General features: G+C 41.7%; 1 protein-coding gene across 2 annotated transcripts; it reads left to right on the top strand.

Annotated features, from left to right (window-relative positions):
• Window positions 1-7,220: 7,220 nt before the first annotated feature.
• Window positions 7,221-9,227, top strand: hrh2a (histamine receptor H2a). Of its 2 annotated transcripts, none has more exons than XR_014123524.1 (3): window positions 7,221-8,341; window positions 8,623-8,716; window positions 8,822-9,227. XR_014123524.1 is itself a non-coding variant. In XM_081713874.1 (3 exons), the coding sequence occupies exons 1-3, from the start codon at window positions 7,239-7,241 to the stop codon at window positions 8,863-8,865; spliced, it is 1,188 nt and encodes a 395-aa protein (XP_081570000.1). In that variant the 5' UTR covers window positions 7,221-7,238; the 3' UTR covers window positions 8,866-9,227. The 2 variants fall into 2 exon arrangements, 1 of the variants encoding a protein (XP_081570000.1); XM_081713874.1 differs by having other exon boundaries at window positions 8,676-8,716.
• The last annotated feature ends 1,173 nt before the right edge of the window (window positions 9,228-10,400 follow it).

Raw genomic sequence — 10,400 nt, 5'->3', positions numbered from 1 at the left:
AGGATTCTGACTCTAAAACAGACAACCCAACTGCTAGAGGTGTCTAGATTCACAGAATATAGATATAGGCTATGTTCATGTTGTTTGTTTAAATGTTCCCTGTCTGAATAATGTCATACATAAGCCTGTTAGAGTGCCCAGTAAAGGCGCTCTAGAATATTCCTGCTTGACCAAAATCAAATCCCACCTAAAACAATATTGAACAATTAACACTTCATGAAATATTTTAATCCAAGTTTCCAGGTATTTTATCGCTGTTTATCGTTGTACTTCTATGCTGACGCATTTCTACGCACATACATTCATTTCTGCTACCACAAAGTGACCTCAGAGCCTGAACGTCTGTTTGACAGTGATAAACATCAGTGATACCAGCAGAACATGAGCCCAGTGCTGCAAGGAGAAACGTGGGAGGAGCTCTGTGTGTGTGTGTGTGTGTGTGTGTGTGAGTGTGTATGCACACACAGTTGTATTCAATGGCTTCCCACCAGCACTATAGACCAGTGGTCTATAACAGTATAACATCTATAACAGTGTTTCTAAAATCAATCAATCAAACTATCTATCTATCTATCTATCTATCTATCTATCTATCTATCTATCTATCTATCTATCTATCTATCTATCTATCTATCTATCTATCTATCTATCTATCTATCTCTCTCTCTCTATCTATCTATCTATCTATCTATCTATCTATCTATCTATCTATCTATCTATCTATCTATCTATCTATCTATCTATCTATCTATCTATATTCATAAGCATTAATACATTTTCATATTGTGCTGTCCACATTACTTAAATGTCTGATACCTATCTGAACATCAGCACTGTTTCAAAAAACTGGAAAATAAATCAGACTAATGGTCAATGTTTGCGAATCTGTAAACTGTAATAATAATAATAATAATAATAATAATAATAATACATGCTTTAGCAGAATCAATGTAATTATCAGATGGTTTAATTTTTTTATTGCTATGATCATCAGATAATGAATCTGTTATTTATCAAGTAATGCTCTATCTAGGGCCCGGTTAAATGCATCATTGAGCTGGAACCTCGCTGAGAATAATGGAAATTCAGACTCCGGATTGAGGAAGGATAGGAATAGTGGTTAACACGCTCTCTCACACATAGAACCAAGCACCCCATACCCCCCCCCCCCCCCCCACCACACACACACACACACACACAAATGCAGTGAAAGACATGTACGCCTACTTAAAAGGAAGCCATTCAGCCCTGTGATTGGCAGAGACGCGACGTGTACTAATAGAGTGTGAGAGACAAGGCGGGCGAGAGAGAAGGAGAGAGAGAGAACGGAGTCAACAAATGGAGGTCAGCTTGGGTAAGTCTATGGTACTGCGGAACAGGTGCTATTCTGAACAAAAGCCGCTTTTAGTGTAATTGGATTCGTCTTTCAAAGAAATATCAAGTAACAGTTTGCCTCCAGGAGTTGAATTTTGATAGCTGTTTACAAAGGAATCAATCCCTGCAACTCACTCTGGAGTAAATGAAATTTCTTTCACTGGATTTCTTGAGTAAGGATTTGCTGGACAGATGTATCTGTGTGTTTGTGAGTTGGATACTTTTGGCCATTTTAGATTTGCTGTGTGTTTTGAATGTTGTCTCTTGAAGTGCTCAGTTGAAAGGAAAAACTGTGATCTGAGACACTGCTAAAAGTGGATAGACCATTGATAGATGTGAAACATTATTGTTCCTATTTCAGTCAACTGAACTTGAATCTTTCACAACCTTTTGTGTGTGTGTTTGTGTGTGTGTGTGTGTATGTGTGTGTGTGTGTGTGTGTGTGTGTGTGTGTGTGTGTGTGTGTGTGTGTGTGCATGCATGTGCACATGCATTTAAATACATGTGTATTTGCATGTGTGCAAACTTGGAAACAGAAAATATAGGTTGTTATTCTGCAAGTGTCTGCTTGCATCAACTTGGAATCTTAGAAACTTTGCATAGTCAGTTGATCCTATTTCAAAAAAGAATCTGCAAACTTCAGCTGTCTTAAGTCTGACTGTGTGCAAGTGAGACATTGGAAGAGAGAATAAGGAATGTGAGGTAGTCTGTGTGTGTGTGTGTGTGTGTGTGTGTGTGTGTGTGTGTGTGTGTGTGTGTGTGTGTGTGTGTGTGTGTGTGTGTGTGTGTGTGTGGATACCTACTATTGCTTTCTACTTTTCATCTCAGCATCAGTGACATGTGCGTATGTTGACCGCAGAAGATGTGTTAACCCAGCAACTTGTGGCTGAATAGTAGCAAAGACACTCAAAACTGCAACTAACAACCGGAATGCTTGGGAATTACTGTCAACATATCTACAAAAGCAACAGGAAAACCACACATTACAGTAAAAAAAGTCCTAACTACAATAACTAGATCAGCAGCAAAACCGCAGATTACAGTATACAAGTCATATCTACAGTTACTAGGTCAGCAGTAAAACCGCAGATTACAGTATAAAAGTCAGGTCCACTGAGCCATCGGTTTTCTGGAAATAAATGCAGCAGTCTAACCCTGCTGCTGATCTGAAGTCACAACAACCGGGACAGCTTACGCACATACACAAACCTCAGCCTTCCACTCCAGACACAGGCACATAAGACACACTGTATAAATAATAGCGGAGTGACCCGTTTTTGGCACATCACCTCTGGAGGTAGGTGTTCATTTTTCATTTACAGACAGCATGTTTTAGCCGTTGCTTCTGTTAGCTAAGTGCCTCTCAGCTTCCAAAAAAAAGAAAATCTCTGCGATGACTTCAAAGATTTTGTATATGTTTTTTTCCACCCCTATTGCAAGGGGTTTGCTTTCTGTTGTTATTACATTACGCAGTGGTGTTAACCACAAGTGCCAAGGTTTGACATTTTGATGAACACAACAGTAATATTTCCAACCTGAATGATCTGCAGTCATTTCAAGGGCATGATAGCCACTTGCCTCTGTAGAGACACTGTAAAGGCTTTTTTTTGGGGGGGCAGGGGGTAGCTACCACCTCTCCTCTCCGGAGGACTATTAAGACTTTATTAGTAATTATATTTTGTATATGGGGGAGGACAAACTAACATAGGATAGACCTCGACAACAGGGGAAAAAAGGAAAAAAACAACCAAATAATAATAATAATTACAATAATTTTGAAATAAAGTATTGATAACACCAAAAATATGTATATAACATGTTAAAATAACAACATTAAACAGGAATAGCATTCAGTGTGCAGATGTGTGCATGAAGAGAAAAGCTCTGTTGTGATTATGTGTGGGGTGATGTGTAATTGGGTATTGGATTTCAGTGTGCCTACTTTCCCAGTGATATTCATTTGCTGGGGTGATTACTGTTGTAGAGAGTTAATCAATTGGTTAATCAGATTGAGTTGTATTGGGTATATTGTAATATAATCCATTAGTGAGTTTTTTCCAGTAATAGTAATGATATATTTTTGATTTCCAGTTCATAAGGATAGTTTTCGTGCTTAAGCTGTCAGTAGTGGTGTGTCAGTTTCGTTCGTCATATTGACTGAAGAGGAGTCTCCTTAAATACTTTTGGAGATAAAGGGATCGTGGTGTTTAAGGTGTTTTAGGTGATGTTTAAGGTGTTCTGGGTGATGTTTGAGGTGTTTTATGGGTGTGAGGTGCCACATGGCATGGATATAATCTATATATCTATGGAGTTCTGTATACATTGTGTGCAAATTTCAGAGCTTTTAAATCCCATTTTAAACATCTTTTGCCCAGAGCAGAATGTTCTCTGGATAATTTTATATTGTATTAGTACAGAAATTGTTTTTGCATATTTGTGTCCAGAAATCGGCAGTAATCTTCTTCCCATTGTTTGGTAGGAATGGTTATATTTGGATCTGGTTGATGTATTTTTGTATATTTTTGATAGGATTTTGTTTGGCAAGGATATGCTGATAAAATCAGCAATTGCAGAAGGTAGGCCTAATGTATTTTCCGTCTCGATTGTGGAGTGCAGTAAAAATTTTAGTTGGCGGAATTCAAGTGCGTGTGTGATTTCTGCCAATGCCGTACGTCTGGAAGAGTTGTGAGAGGGATTTCAGAGTGTTATTATGGAAAATGTGTTTGAAATATGTAATGACTATCAAGCCATGAAACAAAGCGGAGCGTTTTCTTAATTAGGTGGAATTAATAAGGAGGTCAAGTGGGTGAATCGGTGTTCCATGAGAGTGGAGTTTGTGAGTTTGTAGATCTTAATTGGTTTTACCACTGAAACGTGTCAGGCTTTTCTCATTTACACGCACACACACACACACACACACACGCACACACACACACACACACACACACACACACACACACACACATTTGGCCTTCCATGCATATTGCTGAAATGCATAATTGTAGTATAAATCCGATTTGAGATAATACATTTCAATGTTCAGACTTATAGAAAAAAAGATAGAAGAGATATCAGATGGTCTGAAAAAAAAATCAAATTGGACATCCCTTTCATGTGGACAGCCAGTTGAAATTAGATTTGTTTCACAAGCCCATTTTTTTCCCCTTAATTCAATTTGTATGCTCAGACAACCTGCTTGCCTGTGAACTCTGGACTAATGTGAACCAATCTCAGTTGTGTTTAGATCTCTGTTCAGATCATATTTAGATTAGACAGGTAGCAAAAATAGGGATAATACACATCAGGCTTACCTGTCATCTATGATAATATCAGCCTGAGTTTTGACTATTTTGAGTGTCACTGTGAAACACAGTGCACTGCTCAAATACCTACTCGCTCTCCTAAAACCCCTGCATGCTCCCCCGAAGCCAGTAAAGATAGGTGACAAATTTCACAGAAGATTTCGTATCACTGATCTCTACAGCAAGAGAGTGGCGGACATATTTGGAGTATTCCGCATGTGGATCAGGGATGATGAAATACTGCAGTAACTGCATGGGCTTCGAAGATTGTTAGAGCAGGTGAATTTATGATGACCCAGGCAGGACAACGCAGACGCTGAAAAAGAGAGAAACCTCGAGTATCGATTTGGGAAAATTAGGACTGAAATCACCCACATTCCTCAAATGTAGTTGCTCAGCAGATGTGTTTTCTGTACATATGAGGGTAATATCTGCAGGCATGTTACTAATACAAGGTCATAAGCTTCGCTACATTGGTTAGGTTTATTAGCTTCAAAGCAAATACAGAAGATGCAAAATTTGGACACCAAGTATGTCCCAGCTGGTCAATAACAGTAGAAGTAAATGAGAAATATGCTTATTCCAAAAGTATGTCTTTAAACAGCCTTATTATTCTCATACCCCTTGTGTATCATTTATTCCAGTGATTCCCATAACACGGAGATATCGTAACCCTCAGTTAGTGACACCCCAAGAGAGTTGATGCCCAGCATAAGCACGCTGTGTAGAAACAAGCATGCAAGCTCTCACACTCCCTTACACCACCATCCCCACACCCACCTCCACCCCACAACCCCCTTGAGGGTGGAGGAGTTCTTGGGCTGTTTAAATTTAGAATAACCCCTTAGCTCAAACCTAAGCAAAAGCCCTGCGCAGGACTCGGGTGGAAACGACTGGCTCCCGCACAAAGAGAAGACAGCCAACTGCTCATGACGGTGGGGCTGCGCTTGAAGTGGCTGAGTGGATGTTGACTGTGTTTCAGGTCCTGCTGCAGCTGCGTTTGGACCTGACTGGGTGGGTCAAGGATAGGTGTAAGAGAGCACTGTGCCCACGCTGTGTGTGAAGGTGCTGTGTGTGACGGAGCTGAACTAACATCAGAATGTGCACAGTTTAATCACGCCTCTTCAAAGACATGCTCCATGTTTCAAATGTGTCTGCCCCTCTCTCATGAAAACACAATGATATGCACTACGCACATACACAATCTCTCTCTCTCTCTCTCTCTCTCTCTCTCTCTCTCTCTCTTGTACACAGGCTGTGGGAAACATTCCATATAGGGGAGAGAAGGGTAGGGGGCTACCCAGATATGGCAAGGGCTTACTGGGAACAAAGTGTGTGTGTGTGTGTTTCTGTCTGTCTGTGTTTAGATTTGTGAATCTATTTGTGATAGATTAATTCCCATCTTGAGTAAAGAATATTAAGGATTGTCCAAGAATACACAGTGAAAGTCAAATGTGTGTGTGTGTGTGTGAGAGAGAGAGAGAGAGAGAGAGAGAGAGAGAGAGAGAGAGAGAGAGAGAGAGATAGAGAGAGAGAGATTTGAACAGTGAATAGAGTAAAAAATAATGTGTGGATGTGAGAGATAATGCGCATACATAATAATGTGGACTCTGAGGCTGATATTTTCTCTCTGGTTTAGTATTGGCAAAGGTGTTGCATTAGCACTGTATTGTTTTCTCTGTTTTACACATGCCCTCAAACACACACACTACAAATACAACTTTCACTCTATCACTGCGTGCAATAGGCGTTGGAGACGCCTGGGTGATTGGGTCAAAAATTATTCAACTCCAGCACTTCAGTTCTGTAGCCAAACTTCCACTAAATCATACAGAGAGCAGTGCAAACAGCTCTCCCCTCACACACTGTAGCGCGGCGTTCCTCTTTCTCCTGCTCTCTCCTGTACGCACAAGTACACACGTTCAATTTATCAGATCTCTGGTTACAATATTTGCATATTTAGTCTCCGCCTTTGCATGTACATAGTTGTTATCAAAGGCAAGTGAACTTCTGCCCATGTTATTTGTTCTTCTCATAAACTTTACCCCACAGCTGACTTAAGTGAAACCTGGTATGATTCGCTAACGGCATTAAAATCTGTTCTCTTCTCTTATCAGCAGAAACGACCTGAAATGTTGGGTGCACTGACCTGCATTTACCAGAAGAGGGCACCAGACTACAAACTACCTGATGAGGATAACTCCACTGATGGCAAATATGAATTTTCAGAGCCTGGACTGATCAGTGAAAGGACAAACAATGCATACTGATTTACTTTTAAGAAATGGTCCAAACCATTAAATCTATATGGGATGGATTACTTTTAATACACGGTGTGCAAAACTGGGAGATAGATATATAATATAATATTATATATATATATATATATATATATATATATATATATATATATATATATATATATATAGATATAGATATAGATATTTGAATACACTCAGTGAGGCGCAGTCTCTCTCTCTCTCTCTCTCTCTCTCTCTCTCTCTCTCTCTCGCTCTCTCTCTCTCTCTCTCTCTCTCTCACACACACACACACACTGTTAGAATGTTGTCTAAGGCAGTGTTGGGTATGACTCTGAGCCTTTTCATCGTGCTAACGGTGTGTGGGAACGTACTGGTGTGTCTGGCCGTCTGCGCCACCAGACGTCTGAGGAGCGTCACAAACTGCTTCATCGTGTCACTGGCGGTGACGGACTTCCTGCTGGGCGTTCTGGTGCTCCCGTTCTCAACCCTGTACGAGGTCACCGGCGACTGGCCACTGGGAGCGCACTTCTGCAACGTTTACATCTCACTGGACGTCATGTTAAGCACCGCCTCCATCCTTAACCTCCTGGCCATTAGCGTCGACCGCTACTTTGCGGTCACCGCCCCTCTGCGTTACCCTACGCTTGTTTCCCCGTGGCGCGTCACCCTGTCCCTCAGCGCCGTCTGGCTGGTGTCTGTGGGCGTGTCCTTTATTCCGATTCACCTCGGGTGGAACACGCTGGACCACACAGTCCAGAATCATGGAGATGATGACCCAATCAGAGCCTGCCGCTTTGAGCTGAGCCCCACCTACGTGATAGTCGACGCCCTGACCACCTTTTATCTCCCCCTAGTGGCCATGTGTTGGACCTACTACCGAGTATTTCGCATCGCCCGGGCGCAGGCCAAGCGGATGTATCGGGGCGCCTCTTCATCGTCGCTGCCAGCGGTGACAGCAATCGCTCTACGCGAGCACAAGGCCACCGTGACTCTGGCCGTGGTGCTGGGCGCCTTCGTGGTCTGCTGGTTTCCATATTTCACATTTTTCACCATTATGGGAATACGGAAGGAGGAGGATATACCAAAGACGGCGTACTCGGTGGTGATGTGGCTGGGCTACGCGAACTCGGCGCTGAACCCTTTCCTGTACGCAGCCCTGAACAGGGACTTCCGGTCTGCTTACGGCAGGCTGCTGTGTGGGGCGAGGGGTGTTAAAACACCGTCAGGAACACCCCCTGCAGCGGTGGAGGCGGGGCTAATGGATGGACACGCCCCTGCCGGCCAGAGGGTGGAGTTTATGCCTGGGACTTGTGTGATGCTACGAGACAGGAACGGAGAGAGGAAGGTCACTAACACTGGGACATCCGCCACCGTGGTTACTGTCCTGTTTAATGGCCACAGCAGGTACTGGGCACACAAAACTGTTCAGCAACTATTACACTGCACTCCATGACAACACAAATACAAGCAATTAAAACAACTCCATATAATGTATTGTGAGAACATAACAAATGCTATTTTTAGTGTACAATTTATCAGTTCAATTTACATTCAGAAAAGAATAAAGCTTCTTTTGTTAAATTAGTGTGTTCAGGTATCTCTGATGTTCTGGTATCTCCCCTCACATCACTTTGTCCCTACCATTTCTGTCTTTCTGTCTGTCTTTCTGTCTGTCTGTCTGTCAGTTTATAAAAGGCTTGGTGCTTTTTCTGTCTCCTTAACTCACTCCTGGTCCAAGCTTGGTTCCACTTCTTAACACAAGACCTTCAGCAACAGAAGGTAACAGAGCTATGAAATGTAAAATGTAACAGCTGAATCAAACAGAAGTTTAAGAGTTCCCTCTGTACAAGCTGAGATTAATTTTCTCTATGTTATCCTTGATAGGAGGTTTCAAAATGTCTAGGGAGCCATTTTGTCCACTGAGCTGACGAAGACCCTGAAAAACTGAGCAGTCAGCGTCAATTGGGAAGAATGACAGCGAGTTTGGGGCACTACCACTCACAGAAGAAAACAACAAGGTGACAATTGAAAAACAGTGATCTATTCCGTGACTTTGGTAGGCTAGAGTGATAAAAAAAAAAAAAACAGACAGTCAAGCAAAGGGCACATGCCATCTATAAAGCGAGGAAACACTGCTCCACCCTCTGGTCAGCCCAGGTGCCACAAAATATACATACATACATACGTACATACACACTGTACTTGTTTTCACATGATAGCAATTTAGCACATGAGAAAGGTTTGGGGTTTGAAACATGCTGTAAAAATGAACTCTGTAAGCTTGGGTCAATAAAGCTGGGATCACAGTATTTGAATATTCAGTACTCATTTGTCTGTAGCTATTGCACTGTTTTCTGTCTGGTGACTGTGATAAGTTGCTTTCCATATACACATACCCTTTTCTTATCATTTTTACACTGACCAAAAAATGAATTCTGTTACAGAGGCACTGAACACTGCCTAATTTCTAAAAACATCTAAAAACATACTCAGAGACAGATATAAAGATAAAACATATTTTCAGGCTATACTAATAAACGATATTAGTTGGAATGTATGGCCTATATCATGGCAGAAATACACAGTCAAGTAAAGTACAACTTCTATTGGAAAATTCTATGGCTTTGTGGGTGTATTTTGAAAGCTTTTATTCCAGTTTGTCTGAGGTTTCAGGTACTTTCAGTGGGGCCTTGCCATCTCATTCCCACTCCATTCTCTGCCCCCTCCCCCACACCTCGACTTTTAGCTTTCTTTCTCTCTTTCTCGCTCTCTCTCTCTCTCTCTCTCTCTCTCTGTCTCTGTCTCTCTCCCTGTGAGTTTGACGTTTGATGACCCACAGTACATTAAAACCATTCATCACTGCCTCTTTACCATCAAATTATCAAAGAATGGCACACACACACTCACACACACACACACACACAGACACCAGCATTCTTCAATAATACAGATATTTCATGGGCTCTCCAAAAGCTATCCATCATCAACATTTGTCATCAAAATATCAAGAAATAAATGCAGACACACACACACACACAAACACACACACACACACACACCTGTGTGTACAAGTATACCCACGCATACACCAAGTCACTAAAATCTTGGCCCCAGGAGTAGCTCACCATAACAGAAGTAAAGCAGGCAGAGGATGAAAGGAGGTGAGGAGGGGATTTTAGGGGAGGGGGAGATATGGAGAGATGGGGCAATATTCCAGCAGGACTCTGATGGGTGTGCAAACAAAGGGGCAGGCCTGTGATCATGAGGGTTGCTGCAGAGCAGAGTTATCCAGTCTGAGATATATAAGTATTCCCATCTCCCAAAGAAATGCCACATTTATGGCTTCACAATATTGTTGTTTTCCCTGTATAGTACATATAAAAATGATTTTGCAAAGAATTACCTTTGAAGTATTTTTAAGACAGTACAGACATGTAACTGAGGCATACATTACATAGAGTAA

Source organism: Electrophorus electricus, chromosome 4 (assembly GCF_041902795.1).
Source record: "Electrophorus electricus isolate QZ-2024a chromosome 4, ASM4190279v1, whole genome shotgun sequence".
NCBI lineage: Eukaryota > Metazoa > Chordata > Actinopteri > Gymnotiformes > Gymnotidae > Electrophorus > Electrophorus electricus.
The sequence above is the reverse complement of the archived record's forward strand: the minus strand, read 5'-3'. Positions and strand labels throughout refer to the sequence as shown.

Bases quoted from the DNA above. Each gene is read 5' to 3' on its own strand.
- hrh2a (XM_081713874.1), top strand. From the start codon at position 7,239: ATGTTGTCTAAGGCAGTGTTGGGTATGACTCTGAGCCTTTTCATCGTG. The intron at 8,342-8,675 runs GTACTGGGCACA...TCCTGGTCCAAG, and splicing joins CTGTTTAATGGCCACAGCAG to CTTGGTTCCACTTCTTAACA. The intron at 8,717-8,821 runs GTAACAGAGCTA...TATCCTTGATAG, and splicing joins AAGACCTTCAGCAACAGAAG to GAGGTTTCAAAATGTCTAGG.